This window comes from Xiphophorus maculatus, chromosome 13 (assembly GCF_002775205.1).
Source record: "Xiphophorus maculatus strain JP 163 A chromosome 13, X_maculatus-5.0-male, whole genome shotgun sequence".
NCBI lineage: Eukaryota > Metazoa > Chordata > Actinopteri > Cyprinodontiformes > Poeciliidae > Xiphophorus > Xiphophorus maculatus.
In genome coordinates, this window is record NC_036455.1 from 25385252 (window position 1) to 25401053 (window position 15802).

Genomic DNA, 15802 nt, shown 5'->3' on the forward strand with positions numbered 1-15802 from the left:
GTTGAGAACGTGCAGCAGAAGGAGGACGGAATCAAGACCGCTGGATGTTCAGCTGCGTTTTTTCTACAAATCCAAACATTTCATTTGTGATACAGAACGAATTATTCAATTCAGTTCAGTTTACTTACACAGCGCCAATTTACAACAAATGTCATTTCAATGCACTTCATAAAAATAATTTCAATTCATTCCAATTGATTCTACTTATCAATCAGTACAGTGTGCACAATAAATTATTAAAAGTTGATTAAGTGTCATACTACATCGAGTTTATCTATCTATCTATCTATCTATATCTATCTATCTATCTATCTATCTATCTATCTATCTATCTATCTATCTATCTATCTATCTATCTATCTATCTATCTATCTATCTATCTATCTATCTATCTATCTATCTATCTATCTATCTATCTATCTATCTATCTATCTATCTATCTATCTATCTATCTATCTATCTATCTATCTATCTATCTATCTCAGGCGATACCTGAAAGACGAGACAGACAGGACGGAATTACTTTCAAGAAAATTTCACGGATAAAATTAATGCTTCAAAAAGTTATTATTGATTTTGTACAGTTTGATTTAAAGCAAAACTTTATATTTTGCCCTTTGGTGGGACATTCTAAGAAACCTCTGCAGTAATACTAGAAAAAACTGTTGCAGACACAAAACAGACTTTTTTTTCTCTTGCCCTAGACCTCTGTCTCCTCCTTCATCTCGGTGTGATGTCTGACATCATGCTATTCTCACTGCAGTCCAGAGTCACAGCTGTGTGCGGAATGGGCCACTAAACCAAGAGGTTGAGCAAGGTAATAAATTATTGTCTCACAAACAGTAACAAATAGCTATAGACTTATAATAGACAGTTTTTTGCTTGTTATTTTGCTGGCTATTATCTATTTCTCTTCATGTAAGGTACAAAACGAGCCTTCCTGGGGTTCTTCAGAGAGAGTTTAGTGTTGAAGAATGATATAAATCACATTCATTTTTTTCTTAAAGGCATGTACCAAAAGGAAGAGAAAGCAAAGAAACCAGCTGAAACCTGTTGGTAACCAGGAAGTACTTATTTCTGCCACTATGTGCAGTAAGCTGAGATTTTTCATTACCAAAGCATTGCACAGAGGTAAAAGAAAAGACACCTTCATAAAAAAATTATTACTGATGGAAAAATTGTCATGAGCTCTAAATGTTTGTGGTGTTTGGTTTTCATTGTTTGAATATTAATTATTTATGGTCCTTGATTATAGACTTAGTGTTGAACGTCTTGTGTTCTGTTTGTTGAATATTTTGGTTTAGACTTAATATCAAATTTATTTATGTATAATGCACATTTCCAACAGCTTGAACTGCACAAAGGCTTCACAAAGTAAATGCAACCAAGGATAAATGAAATACACAACAGTGGTCAAATCAAGTAAAAACTGGAAAAAAGAGCTGATGTTTTTGGCTCACTGCTGGTTTTTCCTAATGTGCTTTTCCCAATTTTTATCTTATCTTTTTGCGAGTTCTGTAAGTCTTCTGTTGTTTATTATTAAACTCTAGAACAAACTTAGAATCCAGAAAAAATTCTTCCAGAACAGGAACATTTAGTTTTTGTTATTTCTTAGAAACTGTGGAGTACTCGTTACTTTTACAAATTTAGAGCACACTTAGAAAGTCCAGAGATTACTTATACTTATCTAGCATCCCAGAAGTGCAGAAGATACTTACTTACTTACATTGATTTAGCAACCCAGAACAGGGATTAGAACTTGGAACCCAGAAAAACTAGCTTAGCAACTACTTTTTATACTCCTATTCTTCCAAACCAGAAAAAGACTTAGAAAAGGACCAGAAAAGAATACTTACTTATATTTATCTAGCAACCCTGAATCGGAGTATTTAGTTTATTTACTTTGGATCAACATTATTAGCTTTTTCTTCTTTTGCTCTTTCTTTTGGTTTGTTATTTTGTTTGTATTTCCGTTTAATTCATGTAAAGCACTTTGTACTGCCTTGTTGCTGAAAATGTTCTTTACAAATAAAATTACCTTTACTTTTACCTAATCACCACAGGGCCGAATACCACACTAATGGCTATGGCTACAACTGATTTCTAACCTCTGAACTCAGTGAACTCCATTGCAGCCACAATCTAGAAGAATAAAAATCAGCAGTAATCAAAGACCAATCAAAATATTCCACAAATTCTGAGTTAGAGCTCTTCAGAAAGACATGGAAATCAAGAAGTATATTTTTGTACACTTTTCTATGCACTCTTAGTGCACATAACTCCACTGCTGAATGAAAAAGAATGTTCAAACTTATTTCAAGTTTTCTGTGTAAGATTTGGATAAGCCTGTGAAATAATGGGAGAATTTGTTCTGGTCAGATGACTCATTAAACACATCATATTTGGAAGGATGGTTCTACACAGTTCCTTAAAATCACAAAAGTTCCAGGTGGGAACCTCATTGTTTGGACTCTCTAAGGAAGGATGAGGAAAGAGTTGAGATCTTGTTATCCATTACCACAGTGGTACCCAGTCCTGGTCCGTAGGGTACACTGTTTGACACGTTTTACATATGTTTCCCGTTCAGCATGACTGATTTAAATGGTTGTATCACCTCCTCAGTATGCTGTTAATTCTCTATTCATTTAAACCAGGTGTACAGCAGCAGGAAAACACCTTAAACCTTTGGGACAGTGGGCCCTGAAGATGAAGACCATGGTGAGGGACTTCTGTGACACGTTCACAAATTAATGTAAACTGAAGATTTAGCAACCTGTCAAAGTCTAATTGCTAAACTAACATAATTTCAGTTGGAAAGATGTTCATTTCCTTTCTTACCAAACCAGGCTAAGGTGACAAACCCAGGGCCTTCCTGCTGCAAGGCATCATGGGTCACCATGCAGGCCAATCTGACGAACTTTAAAATAAATACCTTCAATGGTTGTCTGACTCTCATAAGTAACATCTAGAGGCATGACATTGTTACGAGATTGCAATCCCTGATTGCAATCTCGTATTTTGTGCAGTTATCCAATTATATATGGGATTTAAGCATTTATAAGGTAAATACTCTGATTACATATATATCACTTTTATAGTTATAGAAAGCAGTGAAAGCACTTTACAGTAGAGTCACTTTCACCCCGTCACACTCACACATTCATTAACTGACACAATATTGGTAGGCAACTTTTGGTATGCTCAGAGGTGGAAAGAGTACAAAAATAATGCACTCAAGTTAAAGTACAGTTAAATTGATAAGATTTTACTTAAATACAAGTAAAATTACCAGTGTAGATTGACACTCAAATAACAGTAAAAAGTACCTAATTAAAACTGACTTTTAAAATCCCACCTAACAGTTTTAAATAACTGACTCTAAACTAAGAACCTGATCCTCTGTTTTCAGCATCAGCCAATACAAATTATAATCACATGTAATCAGATAAAAAGTACATGCAAATTGTACTTGATTACAGTGATGAAAGTAAGTGGTTATTTCCATCCCTGGGGCCCCTAGGGGCACATCAACATGTGAGAGGAGGAAACTGGCATCAATCAGTAGGTGTGTGGATATGAGACGGTTTCTTCACAGCTACTAAATAGAAGTTAGTTACAGATGGTGATGGGTGATAATGAATGTCTCGGTGTGAATCAACCAAGGAGTGAAAACAAAGTCCCAAAAAACAAAAACATAAAATTTCTATGAGACCCATTTCCATTGTTAGCAACAGATATTGTTTTTACTATTAATATTAATTTAAGTAATGTAAGGTTGATATTAAAATAATGTGGGAGAATGCTGTGGGGTGACAACATGGAGAAGGAACAAAGTAAAGCAGGACTCGACATGACAGATTTTTGCAGTGATACCTCAGAGTGAGAAGCTGCTGGGTCTCAAACCTGCTCAGGACCTTTCTCTGCTTCCATGTTCTCTCTGTGCATGTTTGATTTGGAAACCTTCCATAGCCTAAAACTGTGCATGTTAATTAGCACTCTAAATCTCCCTAAGTGTAAGTGTGTACTAACCAATCCCCAACATACTGAAAACCCTGGCAGGATTAAGTGGTTGAACTTGGATGAAATTAAAGTGTGAGAAACTCTTAAAATAATTACAGTCCAACAGATGACTCAGTCAACTGTTTATGGCTCTTGACTACAGCTGCCACTTTCTCTTCCTATAAGGCTCTTTTGTTATTTGAGGAAGCACATCTAGTCAAAGAATGTTCTCACCTTTTACCTGCCAGGATAGCAATGTGTCGGAACCCTTTACCACCAGTGCAAATCAAGTCATGTCTAATGACAGTGGTTTGCATGAATTGTAAGTCTCTGTAAGTATCTTATTCTCATCTAAAAGAAAGACACTGAGGAAACCCAGTTAACTCTGTTTTAATTTAAATATTTACATTTTTGTTAAAGTTCCATCAAAAGTAGCCTATCACGAGGAGGGTTAGGAGGGCTTTACTTAGAAATAGAAACCTTGGCAAAAGTATTGTAATGAAAATAAGGATCATTTTATTAAGAAAATCTAAAGTTTTCTTTTCTGTATGTCTTTGAGACCAGCATGTCAATAAACATCTAATTTATGCTGGCATACAACTGAAGATCACAAACTGAAAAAAACCCCAACAACAAACCAGAGACCTAGAATGAGCACCTAATACTAGGTACTGTTAGTTCCATTACATGTTACGATGTTTTTAAATTGGTCCCAAACTGAAAGTGTGTGTACCTTGTGTTGAGTAGCTTGTTTCATGCAGTTGTCTGAAAAATTATTAATCTGACTTCCTCCACACAATCTCTCTGCAGTTTCTTTAAATTTTCACCTCTTCCATTTTCTCCACACACAAATGAGCTGTTCTAATGAAGCTGGTGAAACCATTCTGCACAGCTCTGTTGGTGTTCTACTTACAAAAGGTCTTTGTTGGAAGACAGTACCTTCTTGGTTCTTTTCAAAGGTAACTCCACTTCTCCATTCAACTTCATCCCAATGTCAAGGTATCACTTTCACCTGCCATGTTACACCATGGAATTCCAGAATAGGGTCCAAATGTAGGTTCACACAGCAGTATGAGGAAAGAACAGCTGCAGGGAATAAAGCTTTGAGGGGTTTTACAGTGAGTGCGGTGAGGAATGGAGTGTGTAAGATGGCTAATAAGGAGAAAAGAAGCTTGGAGAGGATTAGCAGTGACCTGGAAACAGCCTTGTGGTTACAGGCTGTGTCCCTTCTAGTGTCAAACATGAAAATGCTGACACATGGTTGACATTGAGCAAAAATATGAGTCCCTCCATGGTGTCCGTGAAAGACCACTGACTAGAAAAACAAATCCGTGTCATAAAAATTGTTCAAAGAATCAAGGGTCATAATAACTAAAAATTCATCCATCTTTGGCATTTATGTGCTTATTCTTGCAAGATGGCAGGGTGCTGGTACTGGGAACACTGGACTGGAACTGGGAGGCTCAATGTCTCTATCAGTCACTGGACAGGTTGCCAGTTTGTGACAGTTTGTAGCCCTATTCAAACCTAGGGCAATTCAAAGTCACCAACAACAACCATAGGTTGCATCAGGGTGAAAGGACAATAACAACACCCCTGTGCATGTGTCCATGCACAATGACTTCAGGCTGGCATTTGAAGCCAGTAAGACACCAGTAGCATCAGTCACTGTGGAACCAAACAATTCACCTAAATATTCCAAATTTATTTTTAAATCTTTGGTGCAACATACTGCTCTGTATGTGCAAATTTCTAGTGACCCATGTTCACTAAAAACATGGGTCACTAGACATTTCTTTCCCTGACCCAAGGTCAGGGAAACAGTGCTCGATCTTTGAGGGTCCAGTTGTTGATAGTGAGACATAAAGTATGTGTGGAGAAGATTTCTTTGAGCTAACTGTGTTCATAAATTGTTAAGCACATAGATTGTCCAACAAAAAAATAATTTAATGAAATGGTGGAATCCAATGCATCACTTTCTCTGCACATAAATTATTATACTCATAACTTCTTAAAACCATCAGATAGAGTTTAATGACATAGTAACAGACAATCAGCCAGTTATATTTCATCATTGTAGATTACAAATGTTCTCAAACCTCATATTCATAATTGCAAGATCAAAAGCAAATAGTAAGTAGCAAATTAACTGTGAAATAGAGCCATGGTGTAATACTGAAGCAAAATAGGCAGCTTTTTTACATTAACTGATGAACAGCCACCTGGTCATTTACATTCCTATCTAGCCAAATTTGCACTGAGATGTGACCAGTAGCTTCTCTGTCTTATGAATTCATTTTGACTGTTTGACCGGCTTTGCTGCACATTTTGCTAGCACCATGATGAAACTCTATGGATTTTGTGCTGTTATTGTTCTGCTGTCTTTGGCTAAGGGGTGGAGTGCTGGTAGGATTCTTTTTTACTTTCTGAATAAACAAAGTGTGGATTTGTTTTGACTTTTCATATCTGCTTTTGTTTGGATCATTTGATAAAATCTTTTAGAAAATGTAGACTTTACAAACATAAGAGTAATCAATAACAAAATGACTTCATGAGGAAACTTTAGATCCATTCACATTTAAATATAAATGGATGTCATTTTTGGAACCATGCCATACTTTAACCTTTCAGTGTTAGTTGATTAGTTCAAACTCTCTGGACATGTACTAAGAAGAATGCTGAAAATAGTATACTTAGCACTGAACTCAATTAATTTTTTCTTAATTTCTACAGTCTAACCCAGACACTTGCTCTATTATGTTAGCAGTACATGCTTAACCCTGACCCTGAACTCGATTGAAACCATAACCAACGCCTGATCCAGAAACAGTGCTTCTTCTTTCAGGGCCCAGTCATTGGGTCTTGAAATACTACGCTGCATCTTCCCAAAATAGTATTTGTTGGAAAAATGGGGCTTTCAGTGTATCAAATACAAGGCCACACCAACGCATATCACACACATGTGCTCAAAAGAATGATTTATGAAGGCATATGAACAGCTTATTCTTCAATGCAGGAAGTTCTAAAACCTCTGGGCAGAATTACAAGCATGTTTTTTCCATGCACTATAACCACAACAGTGTGTTAAAGTTAAATAAGAGGTCAGCTACTCATTGCACTCTATGAGATTTCCATTGTAGAGTTTGTCCTTCACAAAAGAAATAGATGATCTCAGTCCTTAAATGATATTCTAAAAAGCCTCACAGACTCACAGCAGAAGTTGGTCCGAATCTATCACAAACTGATTCAAAACAGCTTTAATTCTCTTTTAAAAATATAAAAAAACAGAACAGCAGTCTGAAGTGCTTTCACTGAAGCTTTATGTTACCTAACAAACAATTTCTACTATAAGGAATTTAAACAAGTTGACTATAAAAAAAATCTCTTTGACTTAACATTACACCAATTACCCAAACATGGAAACAGCCAAATGATTTCCACTCACAGATGATTAAGCAGTCTCCTCTTTGGATAGTCCAAACAATCTAGGGTGACCAGCAACTGCTATTTAAGTTTGAAAAAATGAGGACCTCTGGAGCTCCTGAGCAGAACTGCACATTCAAAATGGTGTCTGAAAATGTGGAGTGATTAAGTGTTTTAGCTCTAACCATGATTGATATGCAAATATTAAATATCTGAAAGTAAAACAGAAGATGTGATTATGGTTTTCTTTAACTTGATGTAACAGATCATTTTGAGCAGAAATAAAGGTTTTTCTTCCCTACAAATACCCTTGATGTGATCACCATGTTCTTTCACATTTAACTTCAGCTGGGTTTTGTTTCATTTTCCTTTTCTGACATCTTTTTACCATGAACTGAAAAATAAGATACTCTACTACACATCTAAATGTATAATTTCAGATTGGAAACCTGAGAGAACACACCCAAGCTTCATCCCCCGAGACAGGTAAGCTATGATACAGCGCTGGTCTTTTTTAATTTAAATCTGGCAATATCTGGTAAAACAATGGCACTGTTTAAAAATGTAACAGCAAATTGCTATGTAAATGAGAATAAAGAAGAATATATTTCAAATATAAAACATTTTGCAGAATATATGGATTTTATGAACTAAAATGTTTGCATCAAAGTCCAGTCAACACATAACTACAGATTTTATGAATGGACACACAGTAGCTGTCTAACAAATCTCATGTGACCTTTAGGGAAGATGGCCATATTTCCAGCCACCAGACTATCATTATAATGGAGGAAGACCCTGCTGTGATTGAATCAGCTACTTATCTGTTTGAGAGGAATCCATATTCCTCCACTTTGATGAAGTACCACAAGGGGGCACTGCATATGCTAAGAGGTGGTCATTTGATTAAAATCAGAAGTTATGATATCGTACTTGTTGGCCATGGTAGAGAGGCTTCCACAGGAGAACTCTACTTATCTGGTTATGGTGCAGAGGAAGTTGCCAGATTGGTATCCAGCCTGAAGACAAACACCCTCATTGATCCCATTGACACCATCAGCCTAATCAGCTGTAACCTTGGAAATAACCATAACTTTACCCTGAAGCTGCTCCAAGGTCTCCGATCTCTGAATGTGACAGCAAAGCTACACCTACACAAGACACTCATATCAGTCTCCTCTGATGGGAGGATAATGAGCGGACGAGGGGGTGTCTGGAGGTCCCATGACTACAGCAGTAGAGTCATTGCTGAACTCAGCCCAACAAGAGACCTGTTGACAAGGCAAACATTTGGCTGTGCAGGTTCAGTATTTCCAAATTATAAAGGAAATATTCTGTTCTATTTTAAAAGTCTAGAGTGGCCAAGATATCCTCAAATGTTCGTCCCAATGGAGCTGCGCAAAAAGTACCCTTTTATTAACTGCTTGGAAGGGCTCACTTGGAGTTTGTTCTTTGAGGAAAATGAAAAAAGACGCGCTCCAGATTATATCCCCAACGACCACCTGAAAGCTGTTTGGCTTGAAGTGACAGAAGAGAACAGCATTGTCCTTAAACATATCTCCAACATACAGGACCTTCTTGTGGAGATCCGCTACAGTGCTAGAGAGGAAATGGCTTCAGAACAGTATTATGTTCTAAATGACTGCATTTATAAAATACATGGGAAAAACTTGAGCTCAAGTCTGGTAGGAAAGTTCATGAGGACTGACAATGAAGCTGAAATTGAACTATTTCGTCAGACTTTTGGTGACCAGCAGGGGGAATCTTCCCTGCTGGAGCTGCAGCAAGGCCTTAAAGCATCCAAATTTACTGACTTCTGCCGCCAGACTTTTCAGTTCCAGCAGTGTACCTACAACTGTGAAAGGTGGGGACGTTACTTCATGGCAGCAGTTTTCTCAGCATCAGTACGCAATTTCCGAACCTTCTCACTTTTTCTGATGAGTGTTATCGGCTGTGAAGTGGGTCACACTCGAGGGACTGACAGTGCCCTGTGCACAGCGTTTGTCGGCAATGACCACCCCATGATTACTGATCAGCCCTGGCCTGACCATCTGAAGCGAGGATTCTACGGTTGCACTATTGACAACTATGAAATGGCACCACAGAACAGACGGATCTGGCTGGATCAAGTTGTTGCAAAGGAAAATTCACTGTACATTAAATCAAAGCAAATGATGGATGCTATGAATCACAATGACCATACTGAGTTGGAGATCTTTGGCAAGATTAAAGTCATGAACAAGTATGTGTTTTCATCTTATCTGGAATACTTTCGTGGTACACCTGAAGGCAAGAAACTCAAGAGAGGATGCACTCCCTCGTTCTATGAGAATTAAAATACACAGTTTTATTATGTTAGATTCAATGTGAATGATAACCCACCTAGTGCTAAGATGTCTCCCACGCTCTGCATTAAACAAACACTTTTGTCATTAAACTTCTGTTATATCTTCCTAATTTGTAGGTGATTAGTTGTTAGCATAAATATGACATGTTTGTCACAGGCTTTGGAATTCTTTTACTGCGGTCTTTAAAGAATAAACACTGGGAATTAAGTTTTGTTTTGATCATTTATTGGGTGTAGGTACTTTTGTATTATTAAAATGAATTCTCCTGGTTTCATAAAGACATGAGTGCATTAAAAACATAAAAACCAACAGGAACCACATAAAAGGAAAAGCATGACGGGATGTTCACGAGGAACCAGCAAGGAGTGAAAGTAGGAGAGGTGTGTAAATACTAGATGGAACAATAGACCTGAGATGATTACCTAACTGGTCGCAGGTGTGATGAGAGAGAGCAGAAGGCAAACTGAGGAGAGAGAGAGAGAGAAAGAAAGGAGTGAGGGACAGCACACAAATGGGAACTAAAAAATGAATCTAACTGTAATAATGAGCAACTAAGCAGAAGGAATAACATAAACTAGAAAAGGACAGAAGTAAAACAGAAAGTCTGATCTAATCATTAGTGATGGGTAAATGAGGCGTCATGAAGTGTTTCCACCCATAGCAAAACTGTATTGATACTGTGTAGATACTGTGTCACTGAATACTGACACCTGCTGGACATTAAAAATCCCTACAGGCAACATAGTTGAGAGACTAATTTGATGACCTAGTCTACACAATAGTATTTAAGTCATTGTATTTTATTTTATTGTACGTTATGTATTGTATTATGTTATATCTTCAGTTAAACTCAAAATATACTTGACATTCTTAGATACAGTCAATAAATAATGTGAACATGTACCATAAAGTGAAAATTTAAGTGAACATGTTTGGAATGAGGATGCTTGTGGACTGGGGTTTTTTTTCTCACAAATTTTCATTTAAAAAAATAAGTTTTCCAACATTTTGAAATTTAGTCTGTTACGCTTTTTTGACACAACTTCTCCTGCTGTAGAAAAAATTAAGTAAACAATACATTTATATGAAATAATTTATAAAAAGCAACTGAGTAATTTGTAGAATGGCTGTATACCTGAGTTTATGCTAGGTGTATCTGGGACGTCATTCTGATGCCTGGCCCTATAATGCCTCAGCTTTGAGGATGCGGATTTATTTAAATAAGACAGATCAAGATCAAGAATTCTTTTGGGAAATGCATCCCGTTGACAGATTCGCTTTCTTATAAAGACAGTTTGGCGCATCAGTGTCATTTCAAAACAGTTCCTGTATCGGTCACGTGACTTGCTGAAAGCAATACGAGCACCGACACGGGGTTTGTCTCTGGGCTTGACGCATGCGCCGACACATCGGCGTTGCCGGACCCATCACTACTAATCACAATAAGAACGGATCTAAAAAAAAAATCAGAACTAAAAACCCAGAAAACCCAAAACAAGCCAGGATCCTGACACTCGGTGCACTTTGGTTGCACCCAGTAACTGTAGTAGGCCAGACACTCACTTTCTCTGCTGGGGATAAAACTCCTCGTTGTAGTTCAGTAGAAAGCTTTAGAAATAGCTTCATAATGACTTATAGATTGATACATAGAAATTACTTTGTTTTTTTGTCTTGCAGCTGTCTTTAAATTTCTTGAGACTGTGGAATGAGGAGCTGATTTCTCAGGAACCACAAATATGGAAATTTGATAGCTGGGCCCACTACCAGCTACTCTGCTGGAGGAAGCAGAACTGAAGTCACATATTCATGAGACAGAGAAACTCTGGTGGGGAATGGTAGTGCAGGGTCTAAGGTCAGCCCTGTGGCCCAGTAAAGTGTCCAGGGTGGAACAGCAAGCAGAGGCTGAAGAAAGCCGACTGAAGGCAGGAGAAACTAACTCTACTGGTGAGGTACAGAATGCGAAGAGGAACCTCTGACTAACGTATTAGATACATTATTCTGCTTGTTCACATTGCTTGTCAGATAAGTTTCTCTATTAAAATTTGGTGAAATTCTAGCACATGAAGAAAATTTCAGCTGGTAACAGGCAAACGAAAACATTGAAGTAGTAATATTAAAAATATCTGGTACAATTTTTGCTCTTATTTTGTAACACATTGCTCATGATATGGAATTGAAACTGCTATGGTGGAATGCCCCTGGCACCCATTCAGCAGGATGGGGTGTGGCCACAGAGAGGGCATTTGCTAGTTTCATTGTTCTACCACAAGAATTTTAACCCCACCTTGGTTTTTTCAAAACCCAGATTTCAGACTCTAACATCAGTCTGGTTAACTCACTCTGCAACTTACTGAACATATGTCATATATATTGATTGCAGAACCCTGGTATTTGTACAAAAAGTTTTATAACTATTAGAAATGCCTGTTCATTCTAAATCTAATGAAGTATAGAGTGTGAATTTACTGGTCGGGCAGCAGAGAATTCCCAAAAAATAGATTTTATACAGGTGAATGAAAAGTCAATTCATAAGAAGTCGAACTAAAATGTTTTTATTTTTAAACAAAGAAGGGTTTCAATTTGTGTGGTTAGATATGTTAACATTTATGATAAAACAATGTAACAATACACATAATTTTCAGATTTTTTATTGTTATGCTATGTTAACTTAAAAAAATGACATCGTTGTGTCATCTGTCAATGTTAATCTTGATCATGATGGGCCAGCTGGGAGATGCACATGTTTTTTCTTCAGATTGTTCACCTCCAGCAGATGAACAGCATAAAAATCTGGGATTAATAAAATATTGTTTAATTAAGTATACTTTCCAGTTGTATTTTATCTAAAACAATGTGATTTCATGACAGTGACAGGGAATGATAATTACAACATGATTACATGATTTTATAACTAACCCCTTCCTTGATCAGGGCTGGAAACCATTTGTTGTGGTGGAAATAATATTGGACATTTGTTATATTGCTTAAAATGTAAGTATGAGAGATAAATCCATTTTTGAACTTCAGACTGAAAGCTTGCTGACGAGCTGAAAGCCTGCCCTTCACAGGAGGATGCAGTTGCAAGATGAACCCGCCTGGCTGAGGACATTATGCTGGCTGGAGGCGACTGACTCGATTAAGCTCCAGAAGTGTTTGAAAGAGATGCCCTCGCCATCTCCTACACCCATCTTCCGCAGAATCTCTCCCAGTCCCTGTTCTGTGTTGACCCCCTGTATGAACAGAACAAATTGAAGATTTCATTATTAAGCCATCAATCAGATTTGCAGCATAAAAGCAAACTCCAGTATGCTTTTTCTTCAGCAGTGGAGTCTTATGGAGTGAGTGTGAAGAGCAGGCAGCTGAGTTTGCTGTTTTTTCAATCACACTAATGAAGCTGCTAATACTGGGCCTTTCAAAAGCTCTTCAGAGGAGATCCTTGACTTTTGGGTACATTTTCTGCATATTCTTTCAATTTAAAGCACTTTGGTTTTCCATCATTCTTCTTCCTCATTACATTAGTAGTGACAAACATTTTTACAGATCATTAATTAGGACAAAATCAACCATATTAAGCAGGATAGCCGGCGTATCGGCTCTCTACACCTATTTCACAAGCTTTCTGTGTCCAATAATTATAACTTCTGTCATTACACCTTCTTACATATCACTTAATTTCTAGACTAATTTGTGTGGATTTCTTGTATGTTTAGATGACTGGGGTTGTTACTGGAATCTAGTGAGAAACATCACTAATGTTTTTATTATCCTTGCTGTGTGTGTCTTTGACAGCAGGATAACAGTACAATCCAAGAGAAACAGAAAGGATGTTGTGTATCGTTTTAAAGGCCTGGCCTTCATGTAGATGGTTCTCTGTCATTATCATCATCAAAATGAATGCATACTATTAAAATGATTCAAGAGGAACACATAAAGTTCCAAATTATGTTTCTAGATTCTCCAGACTTCAGCCGTCTTGGTCCTGTCTTAAAAGTCTTACTAAGCCTGACTGCTGAGGGCCCTGCTGCAGCTTCCAGGATTTAGGATGAGTCCAGAATCTGCTACTGACCGCTTGGAACCAGATTCCACAGAACACAGTCAGAGGTTCAGTATGGTTTAATAAGTCAATGTTGTTTAAGACCCAAAAAGGGGCCTGCTTAATGTCAGGTTTGTGGTCCCAATATACTGTTAAAATGGCAAAACCTGACTAAATAAATCAAGTTAACCATAGTGTTCCCGTTCCTACAAATATTAGGTTTCAATGGATGCAAACATTAGCAAAGCTGTCTATTCTTAAATTTGGCCGTTAAAATTGTTTAATAAAAAAACCCTTTTGTTTCTATACAGTTTCATTTAGACATTCATGTAGTGGTACTCGTCACTAAAAGGTTTAATTTGAAAACCACTGGACATAAAACAATTTAACAAAAGGTACAAAACATTTCAGTGTTCATCTAAACACCACCATCAGCTTTAATTTCAACACAGGAAACGTCTCTGGTAAATAACACATGGAAAAGGAGATGGTGGAATGACTACTGGGAGTTGTATTTTTTATTTTTATTTGAAAGAGAACAATGTTCCAGTAGCTTAAGATAGTACTCCCTCTGCTGGTGGTGCAGCGAAGGATTGTGGGAAGTTTAGCTGAAGCAGATAAACATCAGAAGTGTGTCTGTCTTTTCTTGCACTATATTATATATAGTGCAAAAATGTATATAATATTGGTTATAGGCCTTTGCAGATTGATACTGGATATTAATACCAGCAATATCCAATAGCAATATTACACAATATCCAGTGTAATTTTGATGGATTAATGCACAATGTAATTTTTCATTGTGCATCCCTGCTAATTAGAGTTTAGTGGGGATGCATTGAATTATAGTTACAGTATCAATCAGTAGCCAATCGCAAAGGGCTGCCTGGGCTCAGTATTTGGTGGTGTGCTATACTACCAACTGTCATATATTCCTGCGCTACATATAGCTACATATAGCTACATATAGCTACATGTATAGCAACATACTGATATAGCTATCAGTATGTTGCCTGATGGGCACTAATCGGCCTTAATGGCCACAACAACATACACTTTTAGTGGCTGAGAATATTAAAGCTCATAGAGACTGTGACATGTTTGACACATTTTCCTAATATTGTGCTAACCTAGTTATTATACTTTACAATAATGCAAGTCTAATGAAAGAGAATTTATTCTCTCTCATTAAGAGAATAATTTCTGGAGTTTTCTTTTATCTGTATTGAATGGTCAAATCAAAGAAAGAATATGTTTAGAATGAACCAAGTTCCTACTTGTATAAGAAAACTGAAGATTGAAGAGTGTGTCTGTGTCGTCATTGTTTCTGTTAGCTGGTGCCTGTCTAACTCTGCTAAGCCTTTGTATGAGCTAAGTAAGGTGAGGCGGGTGGCCACACCCAGGTGTTACAGTCAACAGCAGATCTGGCGCATGGAGAGGCACATGCACTCTGATGGCAGTTTTACCTTCACCATGTTTGGCATGTTGGAGGACAAAAGACCTTTGAACTCTTCTGTTTTCAGTGTTGGACTGTTGTCTGCTGAAGCCGAGTGGAACTGGCTGACCAGAGTGTTAATGGCTTTCTCCAACTCAGAATACTAAACAGGAAAAGAGACAAAATGAAAAGATTAATTATGTTTAGCTTTAACAACAACTTATAAGTGAATAGTAACTATTGTTACAAAAGGGTTATTTCAAAAACCCTTAAAATGTTTTTGAAATAGATTGATTTTACTTTCTTTAAAGATTCATCACCGTATTTGCAAGTAATCAACATATTCTCTGGCTTTCATTATTAGAATAATCAGACTAAAACCAGTTGTCAATCACGTTTACAAAACAGGCCACTGCAAGGCTCCAATAAAACATTTACACAACCCAAGCTGAGACGGGGAAAAAAAGGCTGTTTTCCATGACAACTGTCTCCAAGGACACAAGTAATAAGTACCATAATGCCTGTGATCTTTACCAGCTGCTGTCATTATTTAAAACTTCTGTT

General features: G+C 37.2%; 1 protein-coding gene across 1 annotated transcript; it reads left to right on the forward strand.

The window, feature by feature from the left end:
* Nucleotides 1–6229: 6229 nt before the first annotated feature.
* On the forward strand, nucleotides 6230–10607 carry LOC111610583. Its single transcript, XM_023345267.1, has 3 exons — nucleotides 6230–6405; nucleotides 7863–7908; nucleotides 8168–10607. The coding sequence occupies exons 1-3, from the start codon at nucleotides 6339–6341 to the stop codon at nucleotides 9756–9758; spliced, it is 1704 nt and encodes a 567-aa protein (XP_023201035.1). The 5' UTR covers nucleotides 6230–6338; the 3' UTR covers nucleotides 9759–10607.
* Nucleotides 10608–15802: the final 5195 nt, after the last annotated feature.